General features: G+C 37.0%; 1 protein-coding gene across 2 annotated transcripts in view; it reads left to right on the top strand.

The window, feature by feature from the left end:
- The window catches only part of Amph (amphiphysin), a 216,667-nt gene that overhangs the window by 123,650 nt on the left and 68,172 nt on the right, over positions 1–24,845 (top strand). For both annotated transcript variants that reach the window (XM_048786476.1, XM_048786475.1), the window contains exons 3-7: positions 1,531–1,585; positions 6,993–7,087; positions 9,794–9,889; positions 18,096–18,203; positions 19,664–19,749. In XM_048786476.1, coding sequence (XP_048642433.1) covers positions 1,531–1,585; positions 6,993–7,087; positions 9,794–9,889; positions 18,096–18,203; positions 19,664–19,749 — 440 coding nt within the window. The remainder of the gene's footprint in view (positions 1–1,530; positions 1,586–6,992; positions 7,088–9,793; positions 9,890–18,095; positions 18,204–19,663; positions 19,750–24,845) is intronic.

Below are 24,845 nucleotides of genomic sequence, written 5' to 3'. Positions count from 1 at the left end.
AATTATGTCATTTGCTTGTAAATGGATGGAACCAGAGAAAATCACACTAAGCAAAATAAGCCAGATTCAGTAAGTCAAGGGCAACATGTTTTCTTTCATATTCAGAACCTAGAGAGAAAAAAAAAATTAAAAGGAATCTCAGGAGAATAGAAGGGAGACCAGTAAAATAGAGGAAGGGGAGCAAATGAGAGGGAGGAGAGAAGGGAAAGGGAAGTTACTGGGGAGTGAATGGACATAATTATGCTATGTGCACGTGAGAATACATCACAATGAATCTTACCATTATGTATAATTGTAATACATCAATTAAAAAAAGTAGAAGGGGGTCCAGTAGAGTACAGGAAAGGAAGAGAGGGAAAGGAGAGATATTGGAAAATTAAATTGCATGTAGATTTTATATTTTCAGTAGCAGTGTCTAAGTGGACACTATGGTGCCCATCCATTTGCTCTTAGCACCCACTTTTCAAGGCCAGCAGACTGACCTGTAACTTCCAGTATTGATGGCTCTTTGTCTGAGAGCTTTCCCTGGCTACTGGAGAACTCTCTGATCCTGACTGGACATACTGGGGATTAATGTCCCCCAGGGGCAATGAATGACAAAAGTTGATGGATAAATGCCTCTGTTCCCTTGATCTTTGTTTAGAGTATCTATAAGATGTTTGTTTGGTTTGCCTGAGTTCCCCAGTGGGAATGGGATCCAATGCCTCACAGTCATGCACCCACATTGGTTCCATTCTTTGCCTTGCCTCACTCTTCTTCTCTGCTATCATAATTTCCTGGATTATTAAGAAATTAAATGTCTTTTAGTTTAGTCTATGTCTTAGAGTCTTGTACTTTCTAAGGGGAATCTAAACCAAAACAAGCATTCTTATGTCAAAATTTATGATTTATTGATTTGTCAATTTTGATGCAGTCCAATAGAAATACAATGCAAATCATACATATAATTTCAAGGGTCCTAGGGGCCACATGAAAAAAGTATAAAGAAATAAGTGAAATTGATTCAATAATAACATTTTATTCAACTCATATTAAATATTGTCATTTTAATATATATATAGCATATATTAATGAAATATTTTTTTTACTCAGCCTCTGAACTCCATTGTATACAATACCCTCACAGGGTAATACACTTATAGAACAAATCAGCTTGGACTTGTCACATTGTAGTGCTCATGTCACTAGTGGCTACTGTGTTGGAAACAGGTGATCAGTTGTGCACCATTATTCCCCATATGTCAAAATGAAGCCATAGCTCTTGAATATATAGGAGGCTATATGGTGAGTCATATATTCTACTGTTAAAAAAATCTCCTTTGCCTTCTTTTCTTCTTTCAAACCGAATACAATCTCTATAAATATCTAGAATTATGGGCATTATTACCTTGTTTAGTCTGTGTCCACATATTTATGTTGTTTTAAGAATGAGCTCTGGTGATAGTCACTTTGAGTCTTACTGCTTATTACATGTTTGCATGCAAAATATAGCCAAAATGTTTAGCATCTCTGTGCTTGTGTGCTTTTCAGGCAGAGGGTACCAGACTTCAGCGAGAACTCCGAGGATATTTAGCAGCAATCAAAGGTAATGTGTATGTGTTGTTTACGGCATGTTACCAAGCACAGGTTGTTCTTGGAATGTGTAAGAGACCGGATGGAGTGTTAATTACAAGACCATTTGGCTTTCTGGCAAGTACAGTACTTGAGCACAGGTGTTTCATTCCACCTACTTCCAAATTCCCATTGAAACAATAATCAGAATATACAAGGACAAAACATATCTGCCCTTATGCTGAAAACTAAGAATAAATGCCACCCACATGCCACAGATTTCTAGGAAGATTTGTTAGACAGTGAGCTTGAGCCCTTATATAAGAATGACTGCAGCTGGCTTACATTCTAAGGGAGGGCAGGTTGCAAGAATGCACACTCACAGACTCACTCCCAAGCCCTCTTGATGGAAAGTACACAGAATGGTAATAGAGGTCGGGGAAGGTTATCAGGAAACATGGCCCTCGTGTGTCTGTGGCTTGCACAAAGCAGATGCAGGTGCAGCCCTGCCAGTGTACAACATGGGGAACAGAGAGGGCCTGACATTGGTTTCTAGCCTTTTCCAAGCAAGGCAAAGAAATGAAACCAGTGGAGGAGGAAGAAGAGAGCTCTGGGGAGATATATTTAACCTGCGCCTTGGGTTCCTCATTCATGTAGTACTCCATTTCTCTTCTCAGCCCTCCAAAGCTCTAAAACTGGAATTCTGTGGAACTGAGTTAAATGGCTTCTACTCTTTCTTTTATTATTATTGGTCTCTGGGTAACATTCACCTCTGATTTAGTACAATTGTTTAGCTGGAGTTATTAGTTAGCTAATATTATTTTTTACTATCTGAAGAGCAGGAGACAGGGTCAGGAATGGCCCTGCCAAGGAACTTATTCTTCAGTGGACTCAGGAATAGGCAAGAGGTGATCATCAAGTGATGAAATATGCTAGACAAAGAGGTGGATGTTGGCGGAACATTCCAAGTAGCAGAAGCAGCCAAAGGACCAGAAGGCAAAAGAAAGCATGGACTCTCTGAGAACCAATAGATTAGTGGTGAAGGCAGAAGACTGAGCTGGTTGAGATGTGTAAAGGTGGCAGTATTTATATAAAGAAGTGCTTTATGTATCATATCATCTTGGGATTTTATTCTGTCAGTGTGGAGGGAATCATTAATAATTGTAGGCAAGGGAATAAGTCACATGATCAAATTAGAACTTCAGAAATATAGTTCTTGAGATTGTACGGAATTCAGTTTAGAGGGAGTGAAACTGCAAGGAGATGTATTAGAGGTCTAGTCCAATAGTTTAATCAACATAATAATAGCTAACATTTCCTTAATACTCATGTGCCAGATACCAAGATGTACTTTTTAAAATGCCTCATTTCATATAATTCTTACCATAACATTATGGAAGGTACTATTATTTATTGGCATTTTTATACTTTGGAAAACTGAGATTCAGGATGATTAATAGTTTGCTCAAAATCACACAGATGGCATGTGGTAAAACCAAGATTTTAACAAAGGCTGCTTGATTGCAAATAATAGTCTTGATTCTTATGCCATATTGGCTCCAAAAATATTTTTTATAATGATGACTGACATTTGAATATTTATTGTGTGCCAAATACTTTGCTAAACCCTTTTCATGGGTTAGATTTCATCTAATATAAATAATAGACAATGAGTACATAATACAGGGCAGATACAGTGAGCAGGGAAGGAAGGGGGTGGATTTTAGCCACAGACACGATTGGATTGGTAGGTCTTGGTGACACATTCATTTTGTGAGGATGACCTAGGATGACTTCTAGTACTCTAACTGGGAAAACTGGATGTCATTCATGAAGATGGGAAAAGGAAGAGGAACAGATGTAGATAGGAAAGTTAGGAGTGTGTTTTTGACTAGTGAGATTTGGGATGCTGGTGAGACATTCATGTAGTGATGTCCACTAGGGATTTCGAATTAGCATATGTGGCAGCATTGGAGGCCAAATACATGGAAAAGAACACAGAAAACCTTTCTCTAAGTGGAACCTGGCCCAGATGTCATAATTAATATGTATTGGTTCCATGTGACTTTGCAGGCATGACGGCAGGGGCTAGGGTTGACTGTTCTTGAGCTACCCCACCATCTGCTTATTTTTTTTCTTCTTTTGCTCCTATACTTGCTTTTCTCTTTGCAGTTTTAAGAGAAAGACTTCCCTTCCTGCTTTCCTCTGAGGCAGCTGCTATCTTCTTAAATAGCTATCTTCTAAACAAGGGGCAAAGCTGCTAGATATTTGCCATCTTTCAGACATTCTTTTAATGGTTCATCATTGCTTGTGGTTAATGTCATATTTAAACTGAGTTATTTTTAACTAGAACATATACCCTCAGGCTGTGCAAGCAAAGAATACTCATGTAGCACTGCAATATATGCAACCAATCAGAGAGGATGGAAATAGAAACTCACAAATTTGGCTGCAAATAAAAATAGAAGATGTTACGTTAGATGCCTTTGGACAAGATCCAAATGTTTGAATAGAGGGAAAAGTTCCATCCAATAGTAAAATATTAATTCTTCTACTTAGGATGTTGGGCAAGGGTTTGCAAGATATCACTGATCTTTTAAGAAAATATTTGGTATTAGTATTTAGCATATATTCTGTTTTAAGTTATTGAGTTGCTTTGAAGGAACTTGACTTTTAGTTTTTAGATATTTATTTCTCTATTATTTTGCATCAGCAGAGTAAGTTCTTGTCTTAGTCTGTCTTGTGCTTCTGGGTAATGTACAAAGGATAGAAATGTATTTGGCTCATTGGAGACTGGGAGGTCCAGATCAAGGGGAACCATCTGGTGAGGGCCTTCTTGCTGTATCACAGCATGGTGGAAGGGATCCCATGGGCAAAAGAGAATAAGATAGGGGGACAAATTCATTCTTTATAAGGATCCCAATTTCACAATAACAAACCCATTTCTTTGATAACAGTAGTAATCTATTCATGAGGGCAAAGCTTCCACATCCCATTCAATTCTTTAATGTGCCACCTCTCAACACTGTTGCATTGGGCACCAACTTCCCAGAATATGACCTTTGGAAGACACATTAATACCATAGCATTTCTCAGTTGCTGAAATATCAGCTGTCTGCGTCCTCTTGGAAGTGAGGCTTGAGCTTGCTCCCTTGTGTGTCCATCAAAGTACTTTCTATGGAGTAGATATCTCAGAAACCATTTTCTAAGTCACAATGACTTCTATCCAAATTACCCATCACTACTTATTTACACAGTGATGAGTAGTTATTTTTGACTTCTAACAGACCTATTTACTGCAACATTGTACTTACTTTCAGTCTTTATGATTCAAATCTTGGATAATTTTATTTTGAGCTTACATTAGTTTCATTTTTCACTACAAAGGTCATTTGTCCTCCAATGTTATCATTTTTATTTTTCCCCTTAAGACATTGTTAAGAATCTGTCTATATAGCTATTTATAATTTCCATCAGACTCAAGACAAAGAGTTGAAGGAAATTGCATAAGCTGTTTGGCATCTGAATTGTAGAAAGGGAACAATTAATGATTAGCTTTTGGCATAAATTCAAGGGATACATTTCTTGATATAGATTTACCTCGGTGGGGGTGATTGTGGTACTTGGGATAATGTAGCTGTCATGTCAATGGTAACCCAGTCATGAGGGAAACTATTCTCACTTATTCACATTCACAGTGTGAAGGGATGGATGCAGGGTTTTGCATCATTGTTGGCTGTCTCTACACCTACATGAGTTTCATCAGAGTCCCCAAAGACTTCAGTCATCACTGGTTTTCCCTGCCTTCACTCTGGAAGGGGTGGCCACCTCACTTTAACTGTGTGGGCTGTACACTGCATTTTCAAGGGCATCCTTGATGATGCTTAATGACTTATATTCTTCATGGAGAGGAAAATGCAAGCAGTTGTACCTCATGTGACTCTGAAACACATTCAAACCTCTGGGGTTTAAAGACCAAACATTTATCTATAGTTATCAGGGGGAGCCAAGGGGGGGTCATTCTCTGTCTAGAGAATGAAATAGTATGATAAAGTACCAAACTGCATAGCAACTTTATCTATGTTCTTCAAGGATATACTACCATCATTTCAGACATCTTTTATTATGTCTTTTTATCTTAGAACTGAGCCCCAAATTTAGTACTGTCCAACAGCCATGTAGTTCGGTTTTTAGTTTAATCAGTGGTTTCCATCTTTAATTCCCTGAGGTTTGGTTTTCTTTCTTCTCCTTTTATCCAGCCCCTTTTCATACCCATGAGAGACAAAGGCCAAGACACCCACCTGGGCAGTTTCCACCTTTTAGCTACTAGATAGATTCTGAGCGGCTACAAGCTCTGGCCATTCTTGGTACCTTGTTCTGGTCTCTGCCATGAGTCATCTCCTTGGTGACCCAGCACTAACCTCTGTGTTCTGCAGTGGGAGTAAGGTTACTGGAAAAAACTTGATGATGCTTTGTATCATCATGTTACCATCAAATTTTATATCTTTACTATTATTAATAGCCATGATTTTGCAACATACCAGATTTGCCTTGAAGGAAAATTTAGACCTATAGGCTTAAGAACACTAAGCTTTCTGAGAGTTTTGATTTAAAATGGTATTCAGTGCAGTGGCATATTCTTGCAATTCCAGGTATTCAGGAGTCTGGGACAGGAGGATTGCAAATTTAAGGCTAGCTCCAGCAAGTTAATGAGACCCTCTCTTAAAATAAAATAAAAATGGCTGACAATGTAGCTCAGTGGTAAAGTGATTGCCTATATGCACAAGGCCAAGAGCTTGATCCCCAAGATCACAAAAAACAAATTAAACCCGTATTCATGGTTTTAATAATAGTGAAGAAATGCAATCTTTTTTCTTTGTTTTAAACTTTTAAGCTTCTTCAACTTAAATTCTGAGCCATTTTTAACCACTTCAAGAAATTTTATTATTTTAAACCACAGAATTACCTTCAGTTGTTATGTCCTAAATTAGTGTTTATTTTGTTTTTATCTGCTTCTAAACATGCTTTATTTCTCATACTTAAAGTTTTTTTTAGGATTAACTTTATTTTCAGACCTCTTCAGTTTCATAGACCAATATGATTCTCACTGATCTACATATTTGTGATTGAATGCCATTTGTTGAGTGATAATAGGACACATTATTATTTTTATTTTATTTTTCAGAATAGGGCTGGGTGTTGATTTTTTTTCAAAGATACAGTACATATCATCATGTAAATAACAGACAATGTACAATGTGATATGTCTTAGAGGCCCTCAAGGAAAGATGTGACTGTGGCTGTATGTGGCAGGTTGCCTTCAAGATTTTTCCTTAAATATTTAGCAATATTTTAAGATTTTTTTTCTCACTTAGAGAGGGAGGTAGAAGAGATTTCACATCCATTTTGAAGTAACAGGAGTTGTTTTTCTCCAATCTCAGGCATGCAAGAAGCCTCCATGAAGCTCACTGAGTCACTGCATGAAGTCTATGAGCCAGATTGGTATGGGCGGGAAGATGTGAAAATGGTTGGCGAGGTAAGATCTGGGGTGGCAGTGTGCAGGAGGTGGGGTGGTGTCCACGATATTCCCACTGAATCCTGCTCATTCCAACTGCCCGTGCCCCCTCTCCTTCCTTCATGTCCTAATCTTACAGGGAGAACAGGTTCCCAGAAAGTGACAGGCAGTTCTGCTATCTGGTTATCCCACACTCAAATGAGAGGCAAAGATGATTATAAAAACCATTTGAGTAGAGAGCTGTAAAGATTATTTTTCTTCAAAATAACAGTAGCCTTTTTTAGTCTTATACTACAGGTATTAGCAACCCATTTCTCACAAAACTGGATTATGGGTGAGATTTTATATAGTAATGTCACCTATTAGTCCCTAAATTCCTGCTGACCAACTCTCCCTGAATTAACAGGCAACAGCTTTGAAGAGCATCCATTACATTATTAAAACTAGTTCTTTCACTAACCAGTTCTTTCTTTTACTCTCCTCATCTACAAAATGAGAACAATCATTGTACCTACTCATAACTTTGAGCCTTTGTGTTCATGTCCCCAGTTAGTGTTTAGTGCTTGTTTGGATCACTGATGTGCTAAAGCTGCCAGCCAGGGGTTCTCTAAATCCTTTGTTAAAACAAAGTCAGTCATGTCCTCCATATTGGGTGAATGACTACAGCTCCTTTAGGCACAAAAAACCTGAACCAGATGTCACAGTCAAAGCTCAGGAAAGTCTAGGCACCCTCGGAAAACATGAATCAACAGAGGAGCTCCAGGCTGATATCCCAACATGGATCTTCATAGTCTCATTGGGACTGAGATAAAAACAGAGATTTATTTATTAGAAAAGCTATCATTGGTCCTATAACATATTTCAAAGACTTTCAGGATATGGATTTGGCCAAAACATTTTCCACACATCATTTTCAAATGAAGTTATTATGTTATTGTATCTTCTTACATTTTTCCCAGTATAAAGACACTGTTTCAACACTCTGTTGCTAAATGCTTAATTCATTGTAAGTTTCTGATTAACGCTGTATTATTAAAAATTCAACACAAAAGAGAAAATTTTAAGGGAAGAACAGAAACTTGTATAAATATCTTTTCAGAACACTGTATCATTATAGTCTACATATGGCAAATGTTGGTTCCTTAAGAAAGTGGCTTCTATCTTAATCTCAGTCCTTGTGGCTGACAGTATCCTTGAATCCTTAGCTGCAGATGAAAATATGGGCTCTTTTGATGATGAAGGAACTGGGTATTTTGTATTCAGAGGATCTACTCATATGAAAATAAACCTTTTCTACAGTGGAGTTAAATTTTCTTGATTGCATAAAATTCTTGAATTGAGGATTATAACAATTAAGATTAGGGTTTGAAGTGTGAAAATGATACAAGAGCAAATTTTAAAAAGTTTTTTTTTTTTTTTAACAAAATAGAAGCATCTCTCACATACAGGAATTTGGAGGTCAGATGACATAGCGGACCCAAAAGTATCAGAGGCTTCTCTTTGCTATCCTTACTTTGCTCCTTCAGGTTCAAGAGGACCCTTTGTGCAGTGGACATTATCTCTCATTTCTGCATTCTATTTAGTAAGAATGAACTCTGGAATATGGGTCTAGCCCATACCCTTCTTTTGGGGACACTTTCTTACAGTACATAATTGGCCACTTTATCACATGGATACCCTTAGCTAAAGGAATCTGGGAATTAGAATCTTTATCCTAGGCAGGTGTGTGCACAACTGAAATTAGAGGTTCAATTATTAAGAAGATAAAAAGGATAAACTGAAGAATAAGCAGCAGACCATGTCAGGGGACCCCAAATGTAGCAGTAGGAAAAATGTGGAGATAATATTGTTGTGCACCTGCTAGGTGCCTGGGATTCTAATAAGTATTTTATTTTGCCTACTCATTTAACTGGGGAAATTGAAATTCAGGAAGGTTCAGTTTCCTGAAGTTACACAGCTGGGATATGAATCCTGCTCTGTTAAGGTAGCCTGGATTAATTGATAGTCATGAGCTTTGAATTCAAGGAGATAAAACTGGGTATACACTTAGGTCTTTCCTTTATCCACTGTATGATCTTGGCCAAGTTAGGTAGCTTCTATGGATTTCAGTATTCTCTTCTATACATTGGCAATGCCACATCTTTCCTCAGAAGACTATCATGAAAATTAAATGTGTATCCCCACATAATAATAGGGTAATCATAGCAATAGTAGTAGTAATAAAAATAATAATATTCATTGTGTGATTATCATAGTTGATACTCCATAAATGGTAAGATTCTTCCCAGTAGACTGTAAATTTTATGATAGGTCTTTGAAAGCTTCAGCAATGGTTAATTGTTTCTGTCTGGGTTGATTTTTAATTTATTGAATTCCTTCAGAGAATTTAAGTGTCTCAGTAGAATTTTTCAGTCTTTTAGCTCCAAAGTCCATCTATAGGGATTTGGGAGCCCTTTGAAGATTCTATATTCTTTAGTCATTCAGAATCAGAAATACAGTTTTTAAAAATGAGCTGAGATCTCAGCTTGTACTGTTAAATATATAATTAACAAATTGCCCTATTTTTTCATATTCTTAAGTAATCTATATTATTTTTAATATCTAATGTCTGGGAGACTATTATTTATATAATTTTACAGTTTCAAATGTTTGAGAATTTTAGTTTAGGGAAAGGCATCCAATTAAAATATTTCAGCAGGTATCTCTTTATTTTTCCTTTTCTTTTAGAAATGTGATGTGCTATGGGAAGACTTCCATCAAAAACTAGTGGATGGGTCCTTGCTGACACTGGATACCTACCTGGGCCAATTTCCTGACATAAAGGTATTTTAGTCTATTTATATAAAGGGAAGAATTGAATGGTCTCATGTAGTTATTGAAAGATGGGCAAGATAAGGAGAATTAAAAGTACTCAAACTGACATCAAAGACAGTTCGTAACTTTTCATTTATTTAAGCATGGGATTTTTATTCTATTCCTATGATTTTGAAATGAAATCTGGTTACAGAAATTACATTGTCTGCTTTAGTGAACTGCTTCAGCTTTTCTTTCTTTCCAGAATTCTTTTAAAGCCTGTAGATAAAAAAAATCCTAAATCAGAGGTACAAAAGTTCCAATCTTCTTTACATTCAAACTTTTTATTATGTAGCATTGGATAAGTATGTGCATTAAATGAAACAGTAATGACACAGAAGGGAGAAACTTTATTGTAACCAGATAGCAAAATCTTATCTTTCCTGTTTACTAGTTATTTTGCATGTGGCCATAGTGCAGCTGGGTAAGTTTCTTCTCCTTGAAATGTTCAGGTTCAAAGTGAAATATTAATATATAATTATTTTAAATACATTTGCATCTGGACCCCAAAATATTTTATCTAATACATCTATCTTGTTTGACACTTGTGTAAAATAAAAAAAAATAGACAAGTGTATATTCTAGATTTAGGTAAAATAGACAAAATAGACAAGTTTGGAACTGACACTGGAGGGGAAGATAATTTTTGAACCATTTGAGCAGCATTACATGTATCCCAGCCTCTCATTTATTTTCTGTGTTCAAGGTGAAGAGCCAGGTAAGGTAGCCATGTCCTATCTTTCTGGTAGGATGAGGAAGCCATGAATCAACATCAGTGTGTGCACCTGTAGTATTTCATTAGGAGTCTTCTGATGCTCTCTGGTTACAATGGAGTTTCTACCTTCTGTGTGATTACTGTAGACATGGTCAAACACTGGGAAACTACAGAAATGTGCACCAGCCTTGGCCAAGAGACATATGGAAACTTCTTAGCAACAAAACACTCATAGTGATGACTGAAGTTTTCCTGTTCCCACACTATTCATCTAAAGGTAGTTGGCCAATATACAGAGAGCTTTTAGGATATAAGGGGCCTTGGACAATAACCTAAATGGATCAGTCTAGACACCTTTACTCTGTTGGCCCAAGGCCACAGAGACCCACATGATAGATTCTCACTGATGTTAGCATAACAGATAGAAAGTGTTAACAGTAATACAATGAAAACTAGCTATACATACAATTTCTTATTTGAACTTTCTAAAACACTTTTGTTTTAAAAAATGCATGTTTGTGGGCTGGGGCTGTAGCTCAGTGGTGGAGCACTTGCCTAGCATGTGTGAGGCACTGGGTTCTATCCTTAGCACCACATAAAAATCAACAGATAAAATAAAGGCATTCTGTAAAAAAAAAAATTGCATGTTTCTAAACCACATTTAATGTACACATTATTATAAATGACATAACTTTTAAGGAAAGAATAAAATACACCTCAGTATTAAACAAAAACAACAACAACAAAAAGAAAGTGCTTTCCTAGAATCTTCATTTTCCTTGACTCTCTGTGTTGGTGTCTGCATTAGACAAAACACAGACTGGCCTGTACAAAAGGCCCTCACCAGTGGGCTCACTCAGAGATTTTTGGAGGCCTCTTGAATTTTGTGCTAATCTAGCTCACTATTTCTGTTCTTAGCAACATCTGGGCATCTAGAGAATGCTGGGCCCCATTAATATTCTGACACAAATGGGACTGAAGCCAGTTCCACAAGAGTCCCCTGAAATTTGGATCATTGGATGCTGTTGTTTTCTTTCTCCAGGTAGAAAATGGGATCTTGCATTGAGCTTGAAGAATGAATTGCAGTGACTAATTGTGTAGTAGATCAAACTGCCATCTTAGTACTCTCTGGTGCCCAGGTGGCTAGAGTATAGTTATTATTCCAAGACAGAAGCCGGTTCTTTAAGAAGCTCCTGGAAAAATTGGTGTTTGAGAAGTTAACTCTTTCCTTCCCCAGGTAAAAGCTTGGAGTTGAGGTTTATTGCCCACTTACTCTGGGCTGAGCTAGAGGAAGCAACTAGTGCAAATGGCTGCATGCTAGTTGAAACCATTCCAACCACTGCTTTGATTTGCACTATCTTAGAATGCAGGACCTTTTCAACTATTTTCTGGGTTTCACAGCAGGATTGATTCATGTGATGCTGCTAAATTGGTGTATCCATGAGGGAAGAGAAGCCAGGTTATATCCTTCATCTTCTAGTAGCAATTGTATTAAATAACAATCTATATCTTCAAAAATCAATACCCAATAAATCAGAAGAAGATAAGGAATACTGTATCCTCCTACCAGAAAACTCCAAAGCAGCTTGCTATTATTTAATAGATTTTATACATTCATAGCATGACCTAGATTAGCAAAGGAACGTGTAATTGACTGGAGAAGATGACATTTGAAAGATTTTTGAGTTTCAGGAACAAAAACTTGGTATCATCAACAAATTGTAAAGATCTTAGTTGTTACAGTGCTACCCAGAGATAGTTATTTAAAAATTGGACCTACTCTGTAGGAGCTTATAATTTCAGAAGACAAATACACATAGAAGTATCTGTGGTGAAACATAGATTTTTAAAAAGCCATAATAGATTATATCAATTCAATCTTTCAGTTCACTTCATGTCAAAAGAGATAAAGAACTCAGAAGAACTTTTACTTTAAGCAATTCTTTTCTTGTAATCCGTGGTTGAATTCATAGAAAGATGACCCTCCAGTTGCTGAATCATCTAGAGAATCAGAAATAATATCATCTAGGTCTTTTGCCAGATACTCTGAGGGTAAATATACATCATGGTTTTCCATGCATCATGGAAAGAGATGGAGTCAATTTCCCTCTAATCTCTCCCTGTCTCTTAAGCTACATTGAGAAGAGTAAAATTTACACAGAGGCTATTAACAAGATAGATATTTGGGAAACCATGTAACCCAACAAACAATCTAAGACATTGCAATGTATATCTAAGAAGAGATAATATGAAACTGGAGAGAGGACAGATAGCTGTATTTAATATTTGGAAGATTTTTCTTGTGTGAGAATAGACAAATTATTCTGCACACCATTAGTTGGTGAATAGAAGTAAGAAGTAGGTATAGACTGCATCATTTTATAAAATGAGCCCCGAGTGATTATGTAATGAATGACTTATTAATGAACAGGAACATAACAGTTAAAAATACTGAGTGGAGAATTTTCAAAGCATGGAACTTAATTGACTTCCTCGATCTCATTAAAATCAACAGTCCATGTGCAGTTAAAACCTCAGGCAAATTTCCAAATATTTACTGCAACCTATCAGTGAGTGTTATGAAGTACCCATTCATGAGGGGATGATGTTTGATTTTTCCAGCTGTGATTGGCAGGGCACCCTGTGTTATGCTTCCCATTATGCAGCATTGACATCTAAAGTCAATGTTATAAAAAGACCCTGCTTTTCACCAACCCAGGCAGGCTTACCGCTGTGAGCAGTTATCGTAAAATGTAGTTTAGATTCCATCTTGGCAGTTGTGCACGAGCAGCTAAGCAGATTTTTAATGCAGGATGCCAAATGATTTTCAAATTGGGATTATTATTGAATCTTAAAAAAAAATGTATAATAAGTTGTTTTCTTCACTGCCGAAATTCAGTGCACAATGGGAAATATCAAGAACTTTTATTTAAATTTATTATTTAAAGTAAGTTTAATATTAATTAAATTTACTTATTATTTAATTAAATTTATTACTGGATGGTTACATAAGAATTGTATCATGTTTCAAAGCTAATGTGTACGAATTCTACCCTCGCGAGATTTGTATTTTTCCCCCAAGTTTCCCAAATATCATATAGGAAAACAAATAGGATTGATCTATTTTTCTACCATGAAAACATTATGTGTCACAATGAGTGATGGCCTTTAAAATAGTCACTTCTACCCTGCTAAGTTATCCTCTGTAATTGACTTGTCAGTTACAAGAGAAAATGAGTCACATTATTTACTTCATTTCTTGTTCTGGAACAAAAATAAAATTACTCTTCCTCCTGATTCCCAGACTTTGAAGTAATTGAATTCCATCCCTTTCAAAATTTAGATTCATCTTCCAAAAGTCAAGATTTGCTACTTGGAAGACATTAAAGGTGTTCCCATGCCAGAAGGCAGGTTCCATAAAGCAGGGCTTTGTAGGAATTGCTTATAGTCGCATGGGCCATTGCCTCTAGGGTCGTGCCACCTGTGAAGGTGACCATTAGATGTTTGTTCAAAATAATGATTTTTATCACCTTAACAGCACTCAGTGCCTTCTGTACCTTAATGAAGGACTTCACTGTGCCCTGTCTGGGCTATATCATGCATCTTTAAGCAACTCTGGCTATGCCACAAAGCTTTTCACTGTCAACACCAGTTGGAAGTGGTAGGTGTGGGTAAAATAAAAGTGATTGAAAGTGGCTCAACAAGATTAAATGTCCCAACCCACCTATCACCAGATATGAAGGGGCTGCAGAGGCATAGCAGAGTGACAGATGGTCATTGATTCAACGAGTCTGTCAGAGACATAGCAAGAGTGATTAGAAGGGCACTAACCACACTCATGAGCAGGGTGGGGTCAGGTGAGGCAGGTGATGGTCCTAGAAATAGAAGACACTTAATCCTGAGAGTAAGTGGCCTTCTTAAAATTTGAGTTTGTCTCACTTGTCTCATTCACCTTCTGTTGCTAGTTGTAGGTCTGATTTCTAATCTAAGTCATCTATTCCACAGATTTGTTGAACAATTCTGGACAAGTTAGAGATTCCTCTGATGCAACTCCAAATTCTCTTTAAGTAAAATGGGGACAATCTCTGCCACATCTATATGTAGGCTGCTGTGAGGATCCATGGGATGTGAAACATAAACATATGCATTATTGTTTTTGCTTCTTCCTACTATTTCAAATTCTAATGGTTTTAAATGTGTATTCTCCATTAATAGTTCTTATTACTAGACTAGCCAGGCGTAACTGGACCCCTGGGGAGAGTTTTTAAAAGGACAATTATCTAGGCCTGGTCTCAGATTAACTAAAATAGACTCTTAGTCTGGGACTCAGGAATCAGAATATTTTATACTATTTGTCCATTAACTATACCTGTTTATGTAACTTATTTTTCTAGTGGTTACTCTACCTTGCCATGTTTAACTTTACATATTTTATACCACTTCATGCCACATCTACGAACCTTACAATACATACTTCTAGTTCACCTGCCTCTTTGTGCTACTATTTGAATTTTTTTTTTCTTGCCTGGGGATTGAACCCAGGGACACTTAACTACTGAGCTACATCCATAGCCATTTTTATTTTGTATTTTGAGACAAGGTCTTGCTAAATTGCTTTAGGGCCTTGCTAAGTTGCAGAGGCTGGCCTTGAACTTGCAATCCTCCTACTTTAGCCTCCAAAGCCCCTGGGATTATAGGAATGGGCCACATTCCTATTTGTGCTACTATTTGAATACATTTTGTTTTACATGTGTTATGAACCCCACAATGGATTTTTTTCTGTTTTTTACTCTGAATGACCAATGACCTATTCAAAAAATTATAAGAGAAGATAATATCATGTATTTATCTTGATTTTTAATCTTTCTCGTACCCATTTCATTGTGTATCTCCACTTAGATTAAAATTCTCTTTCTTAAGATGATACAATTTTTTTTTAAAAAAACACAATACCTTTATTCTGTTTATTCTTTTTAAATATGGTGCTGAGGATTGAACCCAGTGCCTAATATGTGCTAGGCAAGCACTCTACCACATGGCAATAGATTCTCTCCATTTTTGTTCATCTGAAAATATTATTTATTTTACTTTCATCTTTGATATTTTTATTGGGTATTGAATTCTGTGTTGGTAGATATAATTTTATTTTTTTTTATTTTTCAGTATTTTAAAGATGTTCCATTGTGTTCTACCTTTGATAGTTCCTGAAGATTAGCCTGCTGTGATTTTTACCTTTAAACTTTGGTTTTTTGTTTGTTTATGATCCCTTTTGGGGCATTATCTGAGTTTCTTAGACCAGTACTTTGATGTCATTATTTTATAAAATTCTTAGCCATTATCTCTTCAAATATTTCTTCTGACTCTTCCTCTCATCTCTTCAATCACATTATGTTAGATTACTTATATTGTATTATTGATCCTGTGTGCTCAGTTCCCTGTGGGCTTTTCCCTTTCAACTTTATTTTTTTGTGTGTTTAATGGGAATAATTTATCTTCATAGTTGCATCATTTCTTTGTTCAGCTATTTTGAGTCTAGCTATGGATTCATTGAAGAAATTTTCCTGATATCATTTTAACATTTTTCAAGCATTTACATTTGCCTGTTAAAATTTCCATGTCTGGGCTGAAAATCTGTTTATGTATGTTGTCTACTTTTTCCAATTAGATATTTTAACATATCAGTCACAGTTATTTTAAAATTCCTGCTTGTTACTGTCATCATCTAGGTAATTTATGAACGTAATTGTTTACTGTTTTATATGTTTTCTTTTGTTTTATAGTTTTCAATTGTATAGACATTATGTTTGGGATAGTAAAGACTGAAGTAATATTTATGCCTAGAAACAGGCAAGTCCTTTTGTTAGTCCATTTGTGTGTGGCATGGAATTGATCTAATCAGGACCTGAATTGGACTTGGTTCTTGTTGTTGCTGTTGTTATTTTCAGTACATTATGGCTTGCAGACTTTTCTAAAAATTGACTGCTAATGCTGTGTGCTTATTTATATTCAAGATTTATGGCATTTTCACTCTTGAGTCAAAATCTGATTTTTACTTATTCTCTGACCCAAATATATTGGGTCCTTGGGTGTGGAGGGTTTTTTTCAGTGCTTTTGTTCTGTTCCCTATTGGAGTCAAGTTTTCCTTATATGTTTATACTATATTTCGTGTACTTGACCTTTCTCCGTGGTTGTCAGCTATTGCTCATTTGGCCATTTTTCTTCTCCTTCTCCTTCTCCTTATCCCAGGGACTGAACCCAGAGGTGCTCAACCACTGAGCTGGCTCCACAGCCATTTTAAATTTTGAGACAGGGTCTCCCTAAGTTGCTTAGGGTCTTGCTAAATTGTTGAGGCTAACCTTATCTTAGTGAACTTCCTGTCTCAGCTGCCCAAGACTCTGGGATCACAGGATTGCACCATCTGTAATCCAAAGTAAAGCAGTTTGTCTTGTAATCATGGTTAGTCTTGAGCTGGAGTCTCCCTTCCTTGCTCAAGTGGAGCAGACCATGTTTATTGTAGGAGTCAAGACTTGGGCCCAGGAAGTTTTATTCTCCTTCCCTATGTGTTGAGATATTTTTCTTTTACTCTTGTGCATATAGTAATTATATTGGCCTATATCAAAAAGCTAGAGGTTTTCTATCCCTCTCTCTTGGCTAGGTTGACTTTGCCTTTCTGCTTCTTCCTTAGAAATAGAGGTCTTTACCTGGCCTGTGGGCAGGAAGGTTTTGAATTTCCTCCTCTAGCAGCTTAAAGATTTTTCTTGGTAAGAGAAAATGGTCCTTGGACGAATTTTTATACCTATCCCTTAGCAGCCATAGATCACCCAGCTCATTCTTACCTGCAGTGCAAGGAAGTGTCTTGCCTCAATTTTCTCATAACATCCAATGGAAGCCTATGGGAACAAGCTTGCCCATTAAGGCAGTTTCCCCTGTGTGTAGAACACCAGCTGTTCCAAAGTGCCACATCAGCTCAGGTGATTTAATGAATAAAGGATTGTGATATGCTTGTAGGAAAGAGGATTCCTTAGGAAGTAAATCTATTTTATAGAATTTCTTTTATGTTATGTATGTAATTAAGATTATAACACCAAATCCAACATAGTTTTCCACTCTCTTCAAACGGGAACATTTTAAGATTTAGAGTAGAGGCTAATGAGAGCAAAGATTTACCTGCTCCTCCTAACAATTCTGGAAGTTTCTGGATCTTTGATAGCAACCTATGCCTTTAGCTCTTCACGGCTAACCTAGTTATTATCAGAAGGGAGAAATTTACCTAATGGTCTCCACACAAAGCATGGGAGGCTGTAGTCTGATTTCCAGGGTTCTTTATCTACTGAAATTACCCCTCACCTTGATTTCCATTCAGAGTCCTCAGCTGCTCTGGACAAGGAAAGTGTTTTGGTGTTTGGCAAAGGGAGACTATGACCATGTATCTTTTCTCAATGCTGTATTTCCTGTTGGCAGAATCGCATTGCTAAGCGCAGCAGAAAACTGGTGGACTATGACAGTGCCCGCCACCACCTAGAAGCCCTGCAGAGCTCCAAAAGGAAGGATGAGAGCCGGATCTCTAAGGTAGGGATAAATTCCATGGTTGATATTACTCTCCATGTCTTATGACTTGTAGTAGCTGTGCTTTAAACTTAAACATGGTGCTACAGGCTTCTTTTTGTTATTGTTTAATAAGTTTTTATGTTATTGTAGAGTTCATATGGGTAAGACAGACTCCCACATTCTGATCCCAATAAACTTTGTCCCCTTGCAAGTATCGCAAGATCAAAGAAAGTGTGTCTGCACTTCTTTCTATGGTGTGATCTATGATCCATGCTGAAATGTAGATTCAGATGGGAAACCAAGCATGAAATATTCAGATGTAGCTCATGATTGAGAATGCAGACATATGCTAAATTTCCATGACATTACTTTTCTTTTAGAAATCCATTTCAGTAGCTTTTATCATGTATGTCTATAATTTACAGATGGCAGCTACTGATGTCACCTATAGGTGACACTATAGACCACTGCCTTTGATTCCAGTCTTGCCTTTTCTCATCTGCCTACAGACAGCTTCCTGAATGGTCTTTCTACATAATTATAATGTTTCTCTACTGCTTATATCTTTTAATGATTCTCATTACCTGTAGGAAAAATTCTAAATCCCTTAGTATGGCATGCAAGACTTTCACAAATTGGTTATAAATTAATTACCTGCCTGTCCTTATTGACTTTCAAGTCTTGCCCCATCCTCTTCTCCTTTCATGCACACACCCTCAGCAGAGCCTATGCAACCTACATTTCAGTTCCTTGGCAGCCATAATTTCAGTTGTCTTCACAGAGGCTTCATAGATACCAGGCACCCTGTTCAACACTTCACCTGCTTCACCTTTCCTTCATACCCACCACAGACATTAAGATGCAGAAAGGTAAAGGAGTCTGACAAATTCTCATGTTCATTAAGCTAGATTACCATTCAAAGGACCACCACCTTTATGTATTGTGATGTGTACCTGACCCACTTCTTTAGCAGATTCTGATTCTTAATATTCAGTTAAAATATCACCTTCTCTCTATGTAATGTTTTCTCTTCCCTGTACCACCTTTCCTATAGAATGCCCCATAATGGATAATATGTCCCTCTTGGAAATACACTGCATTGTTTAGGCTTCTCACTGGACTGGGACTATCTTGGGGGAGTATCCATGCCCACTATCCAGAGCAAAGCTGTTTACTAGACATGTAGTTTAGTTAAAAAGTTTTTGTAGAAAAAATAAAACTACAATTTAAAAAAAAATGAAAAATTGCAAAGAAACTTCAGGAGTAGCCATTGTAATCAATCCAGTTTCCTGTTTAATGAGTCTTAATATTCCATGTTTCATTAAAAAAATGGTGTAGAATTTAGCCAAATGTCTCTTTTTTTCCAAAATCTTTCCAGGATGCCATAAGGCTGTTCCTAGTTTATACTAAATGATTCTGTTCTGTATAGAAATGGCTTGTTTTTCTTTTTAAATGTAAACCATGTTATGTATAATTTCTAGGCAGAAGAGGAATTTCAAAAAGCACAGAAAGTGTTTGAGGAGTTTAATGTTGACTTACAAGAAGAGTTACCATCATTATGGTCAAGGTAAAAATGTTTCTGAACATGCTACACCTGCCCCTATTAGAAAATCAAGAACAGTAAATATCCCTTATGTTGTCCTTATTGTCTGTGCTGCTTCAGTACTATCCAGTGAAGTGTTCTATACGTGCATAGTCTAGTATAGACATGTGGCTACTGAGCCCGTGGAATATGGCTAGTATGAATGAGGAACTGAATTTCAACTCAAATTTATTTTAATTTGCTTAAAAATTTGAACAACCAGATGTGTTTAGCTGCTGATATATTGCATGACACTGTTTTAGACCTTGATGTATTTCTCAGATAAAGACCCACATCTCCATTAGAGGCATTAGGGGAGCTTAAATGTTTCCCTTTTAGCTATTCAGGGAACTTCCTTATTCTAAGAGCTTGTCTAATCTTCTGGCTTGATGCTAACCCCTGTACTTTCAGCCCTGACCTGTTAACATGAATTCCATTTCTGTTTCAGGCACTAAATATTCTTCTTATTTACTGGTGCTCTTCATTTATCATGACATAAAGTGCCTTTTCCATAGTTTGTTCTATTTTTTCTACTCTTTAGTAGAACCAACAATTTGCTGGGTGAAGTGAGGTCTCATGTTTCTTGGTTTCCATCAGCACCCTCATGATACCATCCCTAATAAATAGAATTGTTCTTGCATGACATATTGATTTAAGTCAAATCCTCTAGCTTTCCCCCACATGGTTGCCATAAAGAAAATGTGTCAGTCACTTTTTGCATCACTGTAATCAAAATATCCAACAAGAACGACTTAGAGGAGGAAAAGTTTATTTTGGCCTATTGTTCCAGAGGTTCAGTCCATCCTCAGCTGAGTCCATTGCTCTGGGCCCAAGTGAGGCAGAACATCATGGCACAAATGTGGGACAGAAGTACACTGCTCCATTCAGGGCAGCTAGGAAGCAGAGAGGGGGTTTGGGGAAGGGCCACAGGGAAGATGAACCCTTCCAGGGCATATTCCCCTCCTCCAGCGATGCCCCACCTTCCTACAGTCACCACACAATCAGTTCACTCAGACTACAGTGGATTGATTAGGTTACTGCTCTCATAATTCAATCATTTCACCTCCAAACATTTCTCCATTAACACAGGGACTTTTTTGGGATACCTCTTATCCAAACCATAACATCTTCCTATAGACAAAATTCTATTTAGGTAGAGCTTTCTACCTAACCTCCAAAACCATAGTTATTTTGATGATCTTGGTTGAACTTTGTCTATTTCCAGGGTCATCCTTAATGCTCTCAAATTTTGGCTGATAAAAGACAGTATTAACTTTTGAACTACTGAAATAGCTACATTAAATTATATCTACTTTACTGTAAACCTAGCCTGTAGGAAATATCTCCCTCAATGTTCAGCCATTACTCAATGTTAAGCATATGCAATTATCTCATTGTTCATCTGAATTTATTCATTCTTTCAACATAACTTCTCTTTTTTGGTACTGCCATTCCTGGGTTCTCCAGCCTGCTATCTTTGAAGCTGTTAACTTTGGAAAATTAAATGGCAACCAAAGGAAACAATCTATCATTTTTCATTGTACTTATGTTCTTTTCCCAGCTGTATTGTTCAACTGTAAAATTGAAGTTAGCACTTCAAATCTTCTGTGCCTCCATGGTGAAATGCATAGGACACACAGTAATGAACATGTTTGAAATCTTGCATTAAGGTGTTCATACCCTTTAGAATGTTGGGTGGAATGTTCAGTATGTATCTGCTAGGTTCAGTTGAGATACAGTATTGTTCAAGTCCTGCATTTCCTTATTTATAGTCTGCCTAGTTGTTCTAGTCATTACTAAAACTGAGGCATTAAGGTCTCCAACTATTATTTGGCCTATTTCTCTGTTTAATTCTATCTATTTTTGCTTCATGTATTTTGGGGCTATATTCTTAACTGTATATGTATTTATAATTGGTGTGATTTCTTAATTATTTTATCTGTATGTCTATTTTTTCTCTTTACATTACATTTAATCTATTTTGGCATATATTACTATAGCCTTGTGGTATCTGAGGGGACAGAACATTTTTGTTATGGTGTTGTGGTAGGAGTGAAGTGCTACTATCCTTTTATAGCTCTTTGCATGGTCCATCTTTTCCAGTCTTTTACTTTCAGCCTATTTGCATCTTTGAATATAAAATATGCCTCTTGTGAACAGTTGGATCATTGGGGTGTGTGTGTGTATGTGTGTATGTGTGTGTGTGTGTGTGTGTGTGTGCTGTTACCCATTTTCCCAACCTCTGCCTTTTGATTGGTGTACTTAGTCCATTTACCATTAATGTAGATACAGATAAAATAGCATTTATGTCTTCCATTTTGATAACTGCTTTCTGGATGTCTGTTTTTCTTATTTTACTCCTCCATTATTGCCATGCATGAAAAACTGTTTCAAAATTTTTGGCATGTAAAGGAGAAGAGAAATGAACTATGAGTTGGAGGGCAATGTGAGTTCAGTTTCAAAAGAAAAAAATACTAGAGTAGATTTGTATGTTTTAAAGGAATTTATAATTCATAGGGGATGAAAGAGAAGTATTACAAAGAAAGAAGGACTCCAAAAAGAATGGTTGTTACATTTTTTAAAAAAATGAATAAAGCCAGTGTTTGGTGGAAAGGATATTCTAGATTGAAGAGGAACATTAATAAAGGCATGGGATTTAAGCATATCTGTGGGTTCATGGAACACTAATTAGTTTAACATAGCATGAAATCAGAGTGAGAGTATCCAGGAGAGGCTTGTGGTGAGAAAGCAGGAGAGAGGCAGAGGCCAGATTCAGTTGTCATTCATTCCTCTGATATTTACTGACCATCCATTATGTGTCAAATTCTCTTTTAAATACCACAGTTTCTACCCTGGAAGTGTTTTCTTAAAGCTTACTTTGAAGGATGGAGAAAGGCAGTTACCAAGAAAATAAATAAAAAAACAATATGTATCAGGCAATAAGTTCAATGCAGAAAATAAAACAAGTTAATTTAATACAAAGTGACATAGTACATAGTTTGAGTGGGTAAGGAGGGCATCTCTCCAAGACAAATGCAATATATAAAGAAAAGGAAGCTTTAGAAAAATGCTGAATTTGAATAATCATTAGGAAGTCCAAATCATATATTTATTAAGGTAAGTCTGGAGCTCAAAAAGAGGATTGGGAGTCCAGATGGTAATGATGCTCTAAAAGTTGATCAGATAGATAGTAAGACAGATCATATGGCAAGGTGGCAAGGTAAGGGTCAAAGACGGAAACTTTGAGAGTACCAATGTGTAAGGGATGTGCAGAAGAGGAGACTGCAGAAAAACCTAACAAGAAATAATCAGAGAAGCACCAGGAGTTCTGAAGAGCGGTATCATAAAAAGGTAAGAAAGGAGAGAATATTTAAAATGAGTAAGTGCCAAGAATATCATATGTAGAAAGATTAAGCAGGTATATCACCTCTGGTGAACTTCTAGAGATGTTTCAGTGTTGCCTCTGATGAATTTCTAGTGTAGTTACAGGAGCTAAATTACAGGCATTGGAGACTTTGGGAAGTAAGAAAGCAGTGACAATGAATCTTGACTACGATGGACAGGAGGATTAGTGATGGCAGATATTGAGAGTTTGATGGGGCAAGGGAAACCTGTGAAAAATAGCTCTTATCATTTTGAGAAGATGGTGGTGGAAGTGGCAGAGGTGGGATGGTACTGAATATATGTGGGACACTAGGGGATAAGGATAAGAAGTGAGTGTGTTGAGAGAACTAGCCTGAGAGCACTGGGGTCTATGCCACAGGGCAAAGCTTGATAAAGCAGGAGTTGGACCTGAGCAGGGGCTAGAGCTGGAAGAAAATGAGCATTGATTTCACAAATGTTAACAGAAAGGTCAGCAGGTGGATGGAAATGAAGGCATGAGGAATCCCATGGGCTAGAAAATTAGGTTAGTAAGTGTGTCACTGGATTGCCCCATTTCAGAGGTGGAGCAGTTGGGAATGATGGCAAAAGCAAGGATGCGCCATGGTCATGGCAGGATGTGTACTTGGAATGTTGAAGTCATGAGCTGGGGCCTTGTGTTTGGGGTAAGCAGTCACATGGATTTTGAGATCTGCTGTGTTAGTGTTAGGATTGGGTGAAGGAAAAAGTAGGAATCCATGACACACACCCTTGTGCTCAGTGAGTGGATTGGGAGGGAGAGTTAGGAGGATGTCAGTGAGCTGTGAAGAGGTTTAGTACATAGATCATAAATTTCAGCAGCAGGAGTTTGAGGAGAATTTGGAGAAAATGCCTCTTCCTCCCACTCCATCTCCATGGTAAATGGGAGAGCAGAGAAGGCTCCTTCCATTGAGGGGGTCCCAAGGAAGCCCTGATATCCACCTCTGGGAAAGGATGGTTTCTCTTTGGGCATTGTAGAGGGAGAGTGTTCTGGCTTGAAAACTGAGGCTGTGATAAGCTCAGCTGTCAATTTTTCCCACTGGATCCAAGGAAAAGGAAATATCTAATAAAGAAATCAAGTCAATTTTGACAGCTAATCACAAAGGGCCTAGTGATGCCACAGAGAAGTCCTTTGTGGACCTGGTAGTGTCTCACAGTCCCTTGTTGATGAAGAACTTATGAAATAAGTCTTTCAAGCAGGTAATATCGAAATCCAGAGTCTGGTACTCTTGTGTATGTATATTTCACTGCTGGTGACACTAGTCTTTTATAAACCAGAAGTTTCAGTGAAACAGATGCCAAGTTTATTATTCCTTGGATTTTTCATTCATTCATTCATTCATTCATCCATCCACCCATTCATCTGTGGATTATTCACTACTAAGTACCAGGTGCTCTATTAGGTGCTGGGGCCATGTTAGTGACCTAATCAAAAACAATCCCTATTTTGAGAGAGTCTCTGATTTCATAAATTAGAGAAAATCACTATATGATAAATTGCTTCACAAATATTGAATATAAATATAAATAAATCATACTAGTTAACTTCTAAATTCTACAAAGAAACACTGTATTAGAAAAACATAGATACTAGTTTAGTTATTTTAAATAAAGCATTTCTGTTGTTGTACCAATTAATTTTCTAAATAATAATTGATAAAACAACATAAGTTATGCTGTAT

Source organism: Marmota marmota, unplaced genomic scaffold, assembly GCF_001458135.2.
Source record: "Marmota marmota marmota unplaced genomic scaffold, marMar, whole genome shotgun sequence".
In the NCBI taxonomy this organism is placed as follows: domain Eukaryota; kingdom Metazoa; phylum Chordata; class Mammalia; order Rodentia; family Sciuridae; genus Marmota; species Marmota marmota.
This window is presented reverse-complemented; position numbering and strand designations above follow the sequence as displayed.